Here is a 16,652-nt window from a genome sequence, read left to right as displayed (position 1 = left end):
TGTCTTGTAGGCCTTGTTCATACGCTTGTTTTGGGATGTTTTGTGGGCAAGCCAGCTTGGTTAGGCTTGAAGGCCACATCCCTCTTTATGTGGTCTGTCCCAGGCCAGTTTCCAAACGGAAATGTGTTTATTTAGGAAAGGGCCATCACAAACATGAAGGGACAACAAGCTACTTAAGAGATAACACACTTAAGTTGTCCTTCAATTCTTTATTGGCCAAGGGTGATTGGACACACAAGGAACTGTCACTTTTATGGGAGCCGGTTTAGCACAAAAGGAAGGCCAGAGTTAGACTTAAAAAATGATTTTCTTTATGTGACATTTAATGAAAGTGTTTCAAATCTCACATAATGGGATAAGATTTTAAAAGATATTATTTGATTTAATATTCAGGAGTTATATCTATAAGGGAAACAAATTAGTTATTAAAATAATAGTTAAGAATTATAAAATAGAAGATGGATTTAGAGGATAAAGGTTATTTTATGAGTAAGCGATGATATTAGAATGAGAAGTAGAATATGACTGTGAAATAAACCAAGAATTTATTTGAATAAATAATAAGTGTATTTTAGATATGATAATTATTTTGTAATCAACTAAAGCAGTGGTTCTCAACCTGTGGGTCGGGACCCCATTTGGGGTCGTACGACCATTTCACGGGGGTCGCCAAACAACGCAGTCCGCCATTTTTTCCCCCCTTTCCTTAGCTGTGCTACTCCCTTTTATTCTATTGGCTTTTGAAAGCCAATAGAATAGACTCTCTTGAATAGAGTCTAATTCTATTGGCTTTCAAAAGCCAATAGGAATTGTCCAGGCTGTCTCTGCCCTGCTGAGCCCGCCAAAAGTCCCATTCTGCAAACGGTGCTGCACCAGTTGAGTAGTCCTCGACTTACGACCGGTTGAGTAGTCCTCGACTTACAAGCGGTTGGGGGTCGCGGCATTAAAAAGGTTGAGAACCACTGAACTAAAGGAACCGTGGGTTATCTGAAACTTAAATACTATGGACATTAAGCCAACTGGAATATTGTAATTGAAATTTAGATAAAAGTTAAAAACAGGATCTGGAGACATATAAGTTAAAAGTTGTTGATAAATGTTTTAAATGATTGAGTTATAACTAGCAATGTATTAATCTGAATTTGGTATAATAACTAAGGGAAACAGAGAGGAAATTTTTGATGATGTAAACTGATATATGTATGGATAAGCCTGTTATTGGACTATGTATTACCCAACCACCATGTTGCTTCCTTAATATCCGAAGTTTTGTAAAAATGGAAAATTAATAAAACTTGTTTAAAAAAAAAAAAAGGAACTGTCTCCAGTGGATAAGCTCGCAGTGTACATACAAACAACAAAGGGATAAGTCATAGATCAGAGGTCCACAATCTTTTGGGCACCAGGGACTGATTCCGTGGAGAGAGGTTTTTCCGCAGACCGGAGAGTGTGTGGTTTTGTGTGCTGCCTGCATCCCACAGATGTGGCTTTGCTTGTTTGTGTGGACCGGTTGCTGACATGCTGGGGCCCGGTACTTGTCCACGGACAGGGGGGTTAGGGACCCCTGTCATAGATCATAAATCATAAGATACAATCATAATCATAAGATACAAACAATAACTGATGAATCATAAGATACTAATAGGAGAAGGTAGTAGGAAAGAGGAGAAGACAACAAGGATAATAGTAATTTGTTGTTGGTTGCGAAGTCGTGTCCGACCCATCGCGACCCCATGGACAACTTTCCTCCAGGCCTTCCTGTCCTCTACCATCTTCTGGAGTCCATTTAAGCTCATACCTCCTGCTTCAGGGACTCCATCCAGCCACCTCGTTCTCTGTCATCCCCTTCTTCTCTTGCCCTCCATCTTTCCCAGCATTAGGCTCTTCTCCAGGGAGTCCTTCCTTCTCATGAGGTGGCCAAAGTACTTGAGTTTCAGCTTCAGGATCTGGCCTTCTAAAGAGCAGTCAGGGTTGATCTCCTCCAGGACTGACCGGTTTGATCGCCTTGCAGTCCAAGGGACTCGCAGGAGTCTTCTCCAGCACCATAGTTCAAAGGCCTCCATTTTTTGGCGCTCAGTCTTTCTTATGGTCCAACTTTCACAGCCATACATTGCAACAGGGAAAACCATGGCCTTGACTATAAATCTATTATATGGGTAAATAACTTTAGCCCTAAGTTATGGGAGTTATGTGCTCAACAGAGTGATGGCATGGGGGGGTGGACGGGGGGGAAACTCTCCCTGTGTCTAGTTGTTTTGGCACGCAAGCAGAGTCCTAAGGAGAGAAGTTGAAACAGTTTGTGTCCACGTTGTGAGGGGTCTGTAGATATTTTCTCAGCCCTCTTTCTGGCTCATGCAGTATACAAGTCTTCAATGGAAGGCTGACTGGTTTCAGTTATTTTTTTTTGCAGTCCTAACTAACCCTTGAACTCTGTGTCAGTCTTTTTTGGATGCTAGTGCCAAAGCAGACAGTTACTGAGGTACAAAGGACGGACTGGATCATTCAGAGCAGTCCTAATTTTGTGATCCCAATTTTGCTTCATTGCAGATCAAGCAGGCTGCAGAAGAGATGCTCATTCTGGAGAGCAACCCGCTGGAATGGACCGTGACCGATGTGGTGCAGTTCCTTCGGCTGACCGACTGCGCTTCCCTTGCCAAAATATTTCAGGAACAGGTTCTTTCTTTCTTTCTTTCTTTCTTTCTTTCTTTCTTTCTTTCTTTCTTTTTTTCTTTCTTTCTTTCTTTCTGTCTTTCTTTCTTTCTCTTTCTTTCTTCCTTCTTTCCTCCCTCTCTTCCTTCCTTCTTTCCCTCCCTCTTTTCCTTCCTTCCATCCCTTTCCCCTTCTTTTCCTTCCTTCCTTCCCTCTTTCCCTCCCTCTTTCTTCCTTCCTTCTTCCTCTTCCTCCTCCACCCCCTCCCTCCCTCACTCTTTTCTTTCTTTCTTTCTTTCTCTTTCTTTCTTTCTTTCTCTTTCTTTCTTCCTTCTTTCCTTCCTTCCTTCTTCCTTCTTTCCCTCCCTCTTTTCCTTCCTTCCTTCCATCCCTTTCTCCCTCTTTTCCTTCCTTCCTTCCCTCCATCCCTCTCTTTGACTTCCTTCCTTCTTTCCCTCCCTCTCTCCTTTCTTCCTTCCTTCTTCCTCTTCCTCCTCCTCCACCCCCTCCCTCCCTCTTTTCTTTCTTTCTCTTTCTTTCTTCCTTCCTTCCTCCCTCCCTCCCACCCTCCCTTCCTTCCTTTCTTCCAGCCTTCCTTCCTTCCTTTATTCCTCCCTCCCCCTCCTCCCTTTCTTTCTACCTTCCTTCCTTCCTTCTTTTTCTTTCTTTCTTTCTTTCCTTCCAGCCTTCCTTCCTTTCTCCCTCCCTCCCTCCTTCCTCCTCCTTCCTTTCTTTCTACCTCCCTCCCTCCCTCCCTCCATATATGATTTTATCTGTCTGTTCCATATTTTTCCTTACTTCTCTGGACTAAAGCATTAGAAAGCCCCCAAAGCCGTATCCTTCCCCATCAAAGTTCCTTATTTCCTTTTTTTTTAAAAAAAGAAAACCAAGTGAGATTTTGGACCCTATGATTTTTGTATATGTATATATATATATTCCTGTTCCTCCTTTTTGCAGGATATTGATGGACAAGCCCTTCTTCTGCTGACGCTCCCAACGGTCCAGGAGTGCATGGAACTGAAGCTTGGGCCAGCCATCAAACTGTGCCACCAGATTGAACGTGTGAAGCTGGCGTTTTATGCACAATATGCCAACTGACAACACCCTTTGCTTTCTTTTTTTTTTTTAAGGCCTTGCTTGCAATTCCTGTTTCTCAGCTCCTGGTATTTGGAAATATGGAGCCTCCGTGTATATATAGAAATGTCCCCAAAATGAACTAAAGTAAGATCTTGAGCTGAAGTCAGAAATCTTTTAAGGTGCTGGGCACCCTTGCGTGATCAAGAGGTGGTACAACCAGCTTTTAATAAAATAAAAGTTTGAAATCCACCACCATTACCAGCAAAGCTTGCAAGATCAACTCTTGCTTCAACTCATCAGTGATCCTACACACAAAAAAAAAAAAAAACCAACACCGTCATATTCACTCAACGCATCCCGAAATAATTGACTTCTTCAACCAAGTCGTCATCAGACATCACTGAAATCCTGCCAGATTTGGCCATTTTGAAGTTTCTGCCTTTAACAAATTGAACAGTTTTAGGATATTTTAAAAAGTAATTTGGGGTGAAATTAAGGAACCAAATGCAGTTTATGCATCTAGGTTGTTTTTCCCCAATGATGGTGATTTATTCCAGACAGTAAAGATTACAGCGAGTTCTTGATTTTTAGTGTCCAATTTCTAAGAATCATTTATCCTTGTTAGGTCTTCACATCAGTTCAATACCCCATAAATTTTGGGCATTTTCTTTTTTTAATAACATTTTATTAGTTTTCTGAGTTTACAATTCATAAGTGCTTACTAAGCAATGTGTTGTCTGGGTCCACTTGTTTTACTTAACAATACATATTAAATTCCTAATTTCTACCCCGTTTTTCCAGCCATTGATAAAATACATCCCATACTTGAAAATATTCTGGGTCTTCCTTTTCTTTAATCTTCAGTGGAAGTCTATCCATTTCTGTTTCTAGGCTTTTGATAGGGATGTTAATTTTATGCAGAGAAGGAAGCAAGTTGCAAAAAAAAAAGAAGCACTGTCCTATTTGAACATCCTTCAGGGATATAATCTTCAATTTCCAGAATGCTCAGCAGTGGCTACCTTGACTGGAGACTTATGGGATTTAAAACTTCACGTGAAATAGTTGGAATGACGGAGTGGCCTATCAGAATCTTAATGCGAAAATGTATTATTATTTTTTTTCTCTCTGTCTAGAATTACACTTTTTCTCTGCTTGTGGATCTTTGTTTAAAATTCCCTTCAAAACCTAAGGCAACATGGTTGCTGAGAAATTGGTTGGGCTTCAATTTTCTGGCTTTTTTAAAAAAAAATTGTAAGCATGAAGGAATGGGCTAGTTTAGGACCGTTGTCTAAAAAAACAAAAGAAAAGAAAAGCAAGTTGTTAATTTTACCACTTAACAACAAAAGAAAAGAAAAGCAAGTTGTTAATTTTACCACTTAACATCAAAAACGTGCAGTTATGGATTTATTGTTTTTAATTCTTTGTACAGGATTTTTTATATATGTAAATAGAGAGACACAAATCTGCCCGTTATAATTTCATGTAAATAAGGGGGGAAGGTTTCTATTCAGAGTTTTAATATTTTAATTTTTATTCAGGCCGCATTTTTACTTGAAGATGAGTTTTTTTAATAAAGTCCTTCAAAAGCCCCTGTGTTCCTTGTCCTCTTCTTTCTCTGTCGTCTTCTTCCCTTCAATGAAAATATTTTTTTTTCTGTCCTTTAGCTAAAGCAGTGGTTCTCAACCTGTGAGTCGGGACCCCATTTGGGGTCGAACGACCATTTCACGGGGGTCGCCAAACAACGCAGTCCGCCATTTTTTCCCCCTTTTCCTTAGCTGTGCTACTCCCTTTTATTCTATTGGCTTTTGAAAGCCAATAGAATAGACTCTCTTGAATAGAGTCTAATTCTATTGGCTTTCAAAAGCCAATAGGAATTGTCCAGGCTGTCTCTGCCCTGCTGAGCCCGCCAAAAGTCCCATTCTGCAAACGGTGCTGCACCAGTTGAGTAGTCCTCGACTTACGACTGGTTGAGTAGTCCTCGACTTACGACTGGTTGGGGGTCGCGGCATTAAAAAGGTTGAGAACCACTGAGCTAAAGGTTGTTGTGGGGGAAAATGCATGCGCAGCAAACTGCTATGCTTTCCCTCCCCCCCACAAACCTCATAACCTTTTGATACCCTTTGTCCCAGTGAATCAGTCAGAAGGTCATACCCTTTTGACTTAATGCCTCAACTACCTAAACAGATAATATGCTTAAGTTTCTTCCTATCTCTTCCTGTCTTTGTCAGTTCTTTCTCCTTTTGATCTACCTGTATTTGTTCTTACCTGGTCTTTGACCATGTAATGTGTTACTAGAAAAAGGTTGCTTACATGAAGACATTTTCCAATGAAGAAACCTTTGTCAGCATAATGGTTAAGCTGGTGTATGTAACAAGTATATAAGAAGCAATAAACTCAAGAGTTTGTCAAGCTGTGTCCTGCAGCTTCAAACCTCTGTCAAGATATGCCTGTGTCTTTTTCTTAGCGTCTTACAGGTTGCAAGGATGGCTGGACTTTGAAATTCGCGAGCAGAAAAGCCATTCCGAAATTAGTGTTGCTCCTGCAAGTATCCTCAATTTACGTCCAGTTGCTTAGCAACCATTCAAGGTTACGACGGTCCCGAAAAAAAAGGGGACTTGGATCCAAAGTTCCGATAGTCGCCCTCAGCTCCCCTCAGGGTCACGTGACCTAATTTCAGGAGCTCAGCAACACAGCCGCAATTACAGCAGTGTCCCATTTTATGACAGTTTTTGCCCCAAAAGAAGGCACTTACTTTTGGTTTTTGGCATAAACACACTACAGTGAACAATGGGGGTCGTTTAACAACCGCCATATTTGCTTAATGACTGTCACAAAAAAAAAGTTGTTAAAAGATTTACAACCATTATGATTGACGGCCATAAGGGGCAGGCTCCGCTATAGTCGTAACTCGAGGATTGTGTTGTGGAAATGCCTGCCTGAGCAGGGGGTTGGACTAGATGACCTCCAAGGTCCCTTCCAACTTTATTATTATTATCATCACCATTATTATTATTATTATTATTATATAGGGATGCTCTGTTGTTTTCTTTCTTAACTGGGAGATTGTGCTTTTGTTTTGGGGGGAGTTGTTAGTCACGCTGAAAATAAAACTAGATTTAAAAGAAAAACGTGGCTAAATTTAAAACAAAAACGTGGCCGCCATTTCTATGCAAAGCCCCGTCCACAACTGTCTCCCTTAGCAACCTGAAATTTTGGGCACAATTCTGGTCGTAAACCGAGGACTATCTAAACCCGTGCTCTGCCAAGCCAGTCGTAAAGGCAGCGAAAGAACTTGCAAATGTAACAATGCTTACTATTTGGAACAGCAAACAATGTGCAAGATGATGGAATTAATATGCCTAAGCGTAGTCTAATCAGAGGGAGGGGGCAACACAAAGTGTATTTTAGCGAAATGGCTTTTCAGGACCATTAAACAAACCTCCGCTGTAATAAACTTGTTCTGCACCAAAGTAATATTCAATAAACAGGGCGGTTTATAAGCAATCAGGGACTCGGGATGGCAAAATGGTGCCGTTTCAGCAGAACAGGGATTGTGATGAATTGCACGTTAGGCTAACAACGGGCGCAGGGAAGTAAGTGGCCTTTAAAAGGGCTATTGTTTTCTGGGGCGGGGGGAGGAAAAATATTTAAACGTTTTGCTTCATTTAAATGTGATGAAATATGCTAAACATTTTTCCTCCTTGAAATAAATGCCTGGCTTTAAATAAAAATAAAACGAAGCGTTTTGCAATTCTCCTCTGCCTCCCACTTCGTGTCTTTTCCCAGCCCAAAAGAATGTGTAAGATGGTTTTCTGAAAAAAGATAGCAACATTTTTGGTTTGCAGGTAGTCCTCGACTTAGGACGGTTAGAATACTAAATGTAGTGGCTGGAACGGTGAAGTGTACAATGGGCCAGAATGCACCGCTGAAGTTGATTGGTGGAGACTGCTGGCTTCTGCGTGAGGCAATCTACGCTGTGATTGATGGCTGTGGGTGTAAAGGGGGAGTTTCCCTTTTCTATTTTCCCGTTTTTTATTTCTGCTCCGTGGATGCCAATGGTGGTAAAATCCAGAATTAATGTTCCTTATAAGCCATGTGGAAGAAACCTGAACAGCCTAACTGTTCTAATTGGGTAGAGGGTAGAGATAGGAGTCCTTCTTAATCCAATATGCCATTTCCTTTTATATTCTCCTCTCTCTTTCTTCTCTTTTCTTTCTCCTCCTTCCCTCTCTTTCCTCTAGTTCTCCTCTCTCCTTCCCTCCTTCCTTCCCTTCTTCCTCTTCCTCCTTCCCTTCCTCCCTCCCTTCTTCCTTCCTTCTACCTTTTTTCCTTCTTCCCTTTCCTTCCTCCCTCCCTCTTTTCTCTCTTCCTTCTTTTTCTTCCTTCCTTCCTTCCTTCCTCTTCTTCCTCCTCCTCCCCTCCCTCCCTCCTTTCTTTCTTTCTTTTCTTCCTTCCTTCTTCCTTCCTTCCTTCCTTTCTTTCTTTCTTTCTTTCTTTTATCTTTCTCTTCCCTCCTTCCCCTTCCTTCCTCTCTCTCTCTCTCTCTTTCTTTCTTTCTTTATTCCTTTCTTTCTTTTTTCCTTCCTTCCTTTTTCTTTCTTTCTTTCTTCTTTTCTCCCTCCCTCCCTCTCTCTCCTCCCTCCCTTATTTCTCTCCTTCCTTCCTTCCTTCATCTCCCTCCCTCCCTTTTTCCTTCCTTCCTTTTTCTTTCTTTCTCTTTCTTTCTTTCTTTCTTTCTTCTTTCTTTCCTTCCTTCCTTCCTTCATCTCCCCCCTCCCTCTTTTCTCCTTCCTTCCCTATTTCTCTCCTTCCTTCCTTCATCTCCCTCCCTCCCTTCTTCCTTCCTTCCTTTTTCTTTCTTTCTTTCTCTTTCTTTCTTTCTTTCTTTCTTTCTTTCTTCCTTCCTTCCTTCCTTCATCTCCCTCCCTCCCTTCTTCCTTCCTTCCTTTTTCTTTCTTTCTTTCTCTTTCTTTCTTTCTTTCTTTCTTCTTTCCTTCTTTCCTTCATCTCCCTCCCTCCCTCTTTTCTCCTCCCTCCCCTATTTCTCTCCTCCCTCCCTCCCTCCCTTCCTTCCTTCCTTCCTTCCTTCCTTCCTTCCTTCCTTCCTTCCTTCCTTCGTCTCCCTCCCTCCCTCCCTCCCTCTTGAGATAGACGATCAGTTAATGCCTCACAGATAATTACAGGACAAGCAACTTTCTTGTGAAAACCCTGCAAGCCAGACAATTTGCTTTTTTCCCTGCCTGCTCTTTTCCATTTAAAAGCCACCCCACTCTCTGTCACCTAGCTTAGCCATGTGAAATGAGAAACTGATTTAAGTGTTTGACTGATAGGGCAGGATTTATGGGCTCCTCCAATCTGAAGGGCACTCTGGACGGCCCACATCTGCAATCCTAGCTCTGAGCACAGATCCAAACAGCCCACCCTCAACGTAGTTAGGAGAGGTAAAACCAACATTCAGAGTGAAACACAAGACAAAGCAGGGGTTTTGTTATTTTGCTAACCTTGGTGGGCAAGAGCAGACTTTGTGGCAATTTGCGGGTCGAGCTTGAACACATCCACTAATGTGGAATAATGAACAATCTTTAGAATAATGATGTGTCTGCATAATTACTGGAATAGTGCTGTGTTAGTAGTATGTGACTAACCTAATGCACATTGCACTTGGATACAATGTATGTAGCAAACTCTCTCCATTGTATACCCGTGAGAAACGAACCTAATGTATTACAATGTGTATTCCTTTGTTGCTGAGAAAAGGAAAGTATAAAACTGAAGTCTGAACCTGCTCTCGGGGTTCAGAATTGTTTGTCTCTATTGCTTCTGAACCTGCGCAATAAATCTCTCTGCTAAAACCCTCTGGAATTCGTAAGAGTCCTTTCATTTTCCACAAGACTACGGCCTGTTGAGCTGTTTGGGTTGGGAGGGGGCTGCTTTGTACCTTCTGCCCCCACCTCCCACTTTCCTCTAAATCACTTGCATTCTTTGCTTTGTCCCGGCTGAACCTGTCGGGTGTGCGGTGGATTTAATGAGGCCTGAGCAGGGGATTGGACTAGATGACCTCCAAAGTCCCTTCCAACTTTGTTGTTGTTGTTGTTGTTGTATAAAAAGATTGAGAGTGTTGGCTAAAAAGAGATTTTTTTAAAAAGTGGGGAGCGGGTCAGAGCAATGCTCTGGGCTTGATTAGGCCTCTTTTCTCAGCTGCTAAATTAGAATAATAGCGGCTTCATTTTCCTGTCTCTGGATGACTGCCTGGGGAGGTCTGGAGAAAGAGACATGCTGAAGTTGTCAAAGTGTATTAGGGTAAACAGGCAAAGGGCTGTGGGGGGGGGGGACAGGTTTTTTTCAGGGCATAGTTGGAACAAGAAACCTAGTGAGGAGGGAGGGGAGGGGGGGAAGGAGGGAGGGAGGGAGGGAGGGAGGAAGGAAGGAAGGAAGGAAGGAAATAGGGAAGGGAGAGAGGGAGGAGGAAGGAAGGAAGGAAGGGGACAGAAAGAAAGAAAAGAAAAAGAAAGAAAAAAAGAAAGAGAGAAAGAAAGAAAGAAAGAAAGAAAGAAAGAGAAAAAGATAGAAAAAAAGCATTTTAGCATTTAGCATTTTATTGGATAAGGCAAAACAAGAAGCAAAGGATGGAAACTAATCAAGGAGAGAAGTAACCTAGAACTAAGGAGAAATTTCCTGACAGTTAGAACAATTAATCAGTGGAACAATTAATTAATTAACCAGTGGAACAACCTGCCTCCAGAAGCGGTGAATGCTCCAACACGGGAAGTTTTTAAGAAGAGACTGGACAGCCCTTTGTCTGAAATGGTGTGGGGTTTCCTGCCTGAGCAGAGGGTTGGACTAGATGACCTCCAAGGTCCCTTCCAACTCCTCTGCTATTCTGCAACTGCGTTAAGAACACTTTTTTTTTTATTTTTCCCTCCCCAATTCCTTTTACTGGACATGAAACCCACCTCTGCAAAATTAAGGGATGACCAGTTTCTTACCATATTGCTTATTGTTGCAAAACAACCGGCACAGCCTCTTCATTCTTTTGTGTGTGTGTGTGGGGAGGGGAAATACAACCACCAAAATATCAATTTCTTGTGACAGCAGAAGCGGGGGTGGGTGGGGGTATTCAAAGAGTCTCAGAGCAGCAATCTCTTTGAAAAAGGGATCGTGTTTTCATGGAAGGCTTGAAAGGAGATGTAAAAAAAAAAAAGTAAGTCTGCTTTTGTTTCTGGATCTTGTTTCTCAATTTCCTAGCTGTCACTTGCTTCTCAGCGGGGTGGGGACCTCACACAGTAAATTGTTGCCCTGAGAATAGTGATTTAATCTCTCCACATCCTGAATGTCAAATGACTCCGGCATTGCTCAGATCCAGCTGTTCAACATCTGTCCGCTGTATCTGTGAGCCGAGGAAAGAATGGCCCTTTTTTAGGGGGTAACATAAACCTTCCCGCCCTTTGGGAACGGGCCTCATGACGTCCCACAGAAGCCCCCAAATTTCTGCCACAAGGGGATGCTCGTTGCGTTGGCAAAAACAGTGGAAGCTGAGATCTTCTCCAATACAGCATTGTCCTTCTTCATCTCGCAGCTTCTCCATTTTGTATAGAATAGAATAGAATAGAATAGAATAGAATAGAATAGAGTAGAGTAGAGTAGAGTAGAGTAGAGTAGAGTAGAGTAGAGTAGAGTAGGGTAGGGTAGGGTAGGGTAGGGTAGGGTAGGGTAGGGTAGGGTAGGGTAGGGTAGGGTAGGATAGGATAGGATAGGATAGGATAGGATAGGATAGGATAGGATAGGATAGGATAGGATAGGATAGGATATGGGATATGGGATATGGGATATGGGATATGGGATATGGGATATGGGATAGAATAGAATAGAATAGAATAGAATAGAATAGAATAGAATAGAATAGAATAGAATAGAATAGAATAGAAGCTGGAAGGGACCTTGGAGGTCTTCTAGTCCAGCCCCCCGTTCAAGCAGGAGAACCTATACCATCTCAAACAAGTGACTGTCTAGTCGCTTCTTAAAAACCTCCAGGAATGGAGCGCCCACGATTTCTGGTGGCAAGCTGTTCCACTGTTAATTGTCCTCACTGTTAGGAAGTTTCTCCTTAATTCCAGGTTGCTTCTCTCTTTGGTCAGTTTCCAACCGTTGTTTCTCGTCCTGCCCTTTGGTGCTTTGGAGAATAATTTGACCCCCCTCGTCTTTGTGGCAGCCCCTCAAATACTGGAATGCTGCTATCATGTCTCCCCTATTTCTTCATTTCTTTAGACTGGCCAAACCCAAGTCCTGCAGCCGTTCTTCATATGTTTTAGTCTCCAGGCCTCTGATCTTCTTAGCTGCTCTTCTCTGAATTTTTTCCAAGGTTTCAACATCTTTTTTGTAATAGGGTGACCAAAATTGGTTGCATGAAAGTATCTGCCAAATCAAGAAGAGGTATGACATACAAAATTGTACATAGTAACAGCTTACCTGTAAATTATTTTTTTTAAGCTGTTCCGAGTAAAGCTGCCTTCTGTAATTGACCGATGTGGATTTTGTCAATGCCGATGGTGCTCAAGGGATGCTCCAGTTGTTTTGGGATTGCACCCAAAGCTCCTATCACTACCTTTGCTTTCTTTTGCCACAGTTGTTCTATTTCTATTTGCAGGTCTTTGCATTTCGTGATTTTTCTCCTGTTCTCTTCCGTTCTATTCTGCTGTCTCCAGGTACTGCCACGTATCAAATTTATTTGCTGTCCGTCTCATGCTTCAAAGGCAACTTTGAACAACCTCTGAGAAAGTTTGTTCTTCTCTCAATCTAATTCCAGACAGGACCATCCCTGTCCTGGTTTGTCCAATAGAAGGTCATTTGCACTTGAACCATAAAACAACTCATACACGCAGCTCTACTCGTCTCGTTCTGAAATGGAACTCCTGCTCCAGGTTTAATTTCATCAACTCTTGGGATGTTGCAACCCAGATCATGTTGCCTCTTCACTTCCTCAAGTATGACCAGCAGAATTATATTTATGGCAGACTTGACAAGGGCGTCCAAATGAATTGAACTGCTGGGGACACACAGAATCCTGAGGCCCATAAACCTCAATGGACACAAGAACATGCTGTAAATTTCCCCGCCCCCCACCCCAGGAAATTACTGAATGCATGAGGGAAAGCTTAGCTTAAGGGCTAGGGAGTTATTAAGTCAGTGGTTCTCAACCTGTGGGTCGGGACCCCATTTGGAGTCGAACGACCATTTCACGGGGGTCGCCAAACAACGCCATTTTTTTCCCCTTTTCCTTAGCTGTGCTATTCCCTTTTATTCTATTGGCTTTTGAAAGCCAATAGAATAGACTCTCTTGAATAGAGTCTAATTCTATTGGCTTTCAAAAATCAATAGGAATTGTCCAGGCTGTCTCTGCCCTGCTGAGCCCGCCAAAAATTCCATTCTGCAAACGGTGCTGCACCAGTTGAGTAGTCCTCGAATTACGACCAGTTCGGGGTTGAGAACCACTGTATTAAGTGGTGAAGCTCAAGGCTGAAGACACTCATTCTGCTCTTTAAAACCCATCCTAACAAAATGATGCAGAACCACATGCTGTAACCCCCCCAAAGTTGCTTTTCAAAAGACAGCTGGACATAGTTTTGCTTGAAAACTTTTCACTTCTCATCCAAGAAGTTTCTTCAGTTCTGGGAAGAGAAGCAAAATGTTTTCAAGAAAAAAAACTAAGAAAGTCCAGTTGCCGTTTGAAAAGCACCTTTGGGACAACGATGACCTGGGGTGATTGAGAACCTCCGTAAATGTGCTATAAGTGTTGCTCCCACCTTGCTAGGAAATTCTAGAGGGAGGGAGGCAGGGAGGCAGGGGGAGGAGGAGGAAGAGGAAGAAAGAAGGAAGGAAGGAGGGAGGGAGGAGGAGGAAGAGGATGAAGGAAGAAAGGAAGGAAGGAAAGAAGCAAAGAAGAAAAAAAGAAAAAAGAGAATGAAAGAAAGAAAGAGAGGGGAGGAGGAGAGAGGAGGAAGAAAAGGAAGGAAGAAAGGAAGAAAGGAAGGAAGAAAGAAAGAAAGAAAGAAAGAAAGAAAGAAGGGAGGGAGGGAGGGAGGGAGGGAGGGAGGGAGGGAAGGGAAGGAGGAGGACGGAGGAGGAAAAAAAGGAAGGAATAGAAAGAAAGAAAGAAAGAAAGAAAGAAAGAAAGAAAGAAAGAAAGAAAGAGGAAAGAAGAAGGAAGGGAGGGAGGAAGGAAGGAAAGAGGAGGGGGAGGAAGGAAAAGAAAGAAAGAAAGAAAGAAAGAAAGAAAGAAAGAAAGAAAGAAAGAAAGAAAGAAAGGAAGGAAGGAAGGAAGGAAGAAACCAGAACATATCCCAACCAGCAGTCAACCTCCATGTAAGCAGGTATTAATACCAGACAAACAATCAAGCAGAAAACAATACCCTAATGAAGAAACTACTAAGGTGAAAGTCACACCCCACTAACACTGGCAGGGAAAGCTTTGGTATAAAAACAAGGAGCAGACCCACACATGCTCTGGCACTGAAGAAGATGTTACTTAATCAGGTAAGGAAAGGTTCCGGAACCAAATAACCAAGTTTAGAGAGCACCAAGGCCTTTATACTATAATCTCTTTTCTGAAACGGATGCTGGAAAGCTTGTGCTACCAACAGACTACGTTGTGCTGCCCTCTTGTGGCAAACGTTAGAATAACACCTGCGTGAAGCACACATGCTTGGAGTCAATACATTGACAGATAAAAGAGCGAGGAGGGACGCATAAGATTTATTTCCCTTTTCCTTTGCACCATAAAAGCCTCCCCCCCCACACACACTTCCTTTTAATTCTAGAGAATCAATGTAGTTGCTGTTATTGTAAATCTTCCTCCACCACCCTGGGAGGTATTTGCTGAATTGATCCTCTTTGGCTGAATAGGATAAGAAGGAGATCAAGACCTACTTATTCAAATATTTAGGATTGGGGGGGTTAGATTTGGCCAATTCTCATGCATCTGATACATAATTTTTTTAAAAAAACATGCAGCTGATCCACAAGGAGGAGAGTCTGTTAGGCAACAGCACAACAGATCACGTCCCAAGAGAAGAGATAGAATAGATTAAACCAGGGGTAGTCAACCTTGGCTCTTTTATGACTCGTGGACTTCAACTCCCAGAATTCCACGAGTCATAAAAGAGCCAAGGTTGACTATCCCTGGATTAAACAATAAGAGCAATGAGAGTGGAATGAAGGCTGCTGAAATCTGGGTTACAGCAAGTCCTCAAATCACAAGCATTTGCTTAGTGACCGTTCCAAGTTACAATGGTTACTGAAAAAAGTGACTTAATGGCTGGTCCTCGCACTTATGACTGTTATGCCACGCCTGTGGTCACGTGATCAAAAGAAAAAGTGAGAAAACACAACTTTAGCCCAGGATAAGCAAGGATAGCTTTGGCTATATTATCATGGCTGGAGATGAAGATGAAGCCGTGGTTGGCTGGGGAATTCTGGGAGTTGAAGTCCCCAAGACGTGGGGCGACATGATAGCAGCCTTCCAGTATCTCAGGGGCTGCCCCAAAGAAGAGGGAGTCAAGCTATTCTGCAAAGCCGCAGAAGGCAGGACAAGAAGCAACGGATGGAAACTAACCAGGGAGAGAAGCAACCTAGGAGAAACTTCCTGACAGTTAGAACAATTAGCCAGTGGAACCACCTGCCTCCAGAAGCGGTGAATGCTCCAACACTGGAAGTTTTGAAGAAGAGACTGGACTGAAATAGTATATAGACTCCTGGTTGATCAGGGAGTTGGACTAGAAGACCTCCAAAGTCCCTTCCAATTCTGTTACTCTATTCTATTCTAAATCTGCCACAATTCGGATAAGGCTGTTTAAAGGAAGACTGAAGTCCATTTCAAGGGTTATCGTTTAACCCCCAATAAACAGCCCACGCTAACAAGACAAGCTTCATCCATCTGTGCCTTTTAAACCTGCTTAAGATAAACACATGCCCATCATCTGACTACAATGAATATTACAAATAAAATTCAATAATTAATAAAATAGAAAATAAATAAACTCAAAGAAAAGACTCAATCGACTGCTGGGTCCTTCTTCTTTTTTTTTTTTCCTCCCCTGCTGTCAGTTTTTTACATTTCTAGGTTTCTAACTAAGCAGGTCAAGTCTTAAAGTTGCCAAAAAGGGTTAGATTAAGGGAGAAAACACGACTTTAGCCCAGGATAAGCAAGGATAGCTTTGGGCTCTATTACCATGGCTGGAGATCAAGATGGAGGCCACTTTCTGGGTGCGTGATGGCAAAGATGGTGAACCTTGAAAGTGAATATCTGGGCCCCTGTAAAAAACCATCTTTATCTGCTCAGTGGATCTGTAAAACCTGGCTGTGCAGAGGGCAAGAGGCAGGCCCCGGTAGGCGTAGGCACCATAAGCTTCCTTTCTTTCATAAACCTCACGTAGGAACAGAAGAAAAATCTGTTCAGGTACGTTTTTCTAACCACAGACGCCCACGCGAGTCTCAGCTTCCTAACTAGGGGAGGCAGAGCGGCGTTCTCCTGCCTCCTCGCCTGAGCTGATCTCCAGGCAGAGGACCCCATGCATGGGCTTTGTAGTCTCGCTAGCCAGGCTGACTTGGACCGCTTCTTAGAACATAGAATCATAGAGCTGGAAGGGACCTTGGGGGTCATCTACACCAGGGCTTTTCAACCTTTTCACCCCCTGTACCACTTTTAGGATATGGCAACATCCGAGTACCACCAGTCGCCTAGCAAGGTGTCAGAAACTTGATGACCAAAAAAAAAAAAAGGAAAAAAGTGATAAAGTACAGGTAGTCCTCGACTTACAACAGTTTGCTTAGTGACTGTTTGAAGTTACAAGGCACTGAAAAAAGTGCCCCCCAAGCCACAGCCAAGCAAGATGCCTGCCTGCCCACCCGGCAGCGCTCTTCCTCCTGTCCGA

At 42.7% G+C, this 16,652-nt stretch overlaps 1 protein-coding gene across 3 annotated transcripts in view; it reads left to right on the top strand.

The window, feature by feature from the left end:
* The window catches only part of SFMBT2 (Scm like with four mbt domains 2), a 49,158-nt gene extending 43,843 nt beyond the window's left edge, over positions 1 to 5,315 (top strand). For all 3 annotated transcript variants that reach the window (XM_039369546.1, XM_039369544.1, XM_039369545.1), the window contains exons 20-21: positions 2,548 to 2,673; positions 3,607 to 5,315. In XM_039369546.1, the coding sequence (XP_039225480.1) occupies positions 2,548 to 2,673; positions 3,607 to 3,747 (267 nt within the window). In that variant the 3' untranslated portion in view covers positions 3,748 to 5,315. The remainder of the gene's footprint in view (positions 1 to 2,547; positions 2,674 to 3,606) is intronic.
* The last annotated feature ends 11,337 nt before the right edge of the window (positions 5,316 to 16,652 follow it).

Source organism: Crotalus tigris, unplaced genomic scaffold (assembly GCF_016545835.1).
Source record: "Crotalus tigris isolate CLP2741 ecotype Arizona unplaced genomic scaffold, ASM1654583v1 scf7180000021160.8983255:1529534, whole genome shotgun sequence".
Classification (NCBI taxonomy): Eukaryota; Metazoa; Chordata; class Lepidosauria; order Squamata; family Viperidae; genus Crotalus; species Crotalus tigris.
Note: the sequence above shows the minus strand (reverse complement) of the source record. Positions and strands in the feature narration are given on the sequence as shown.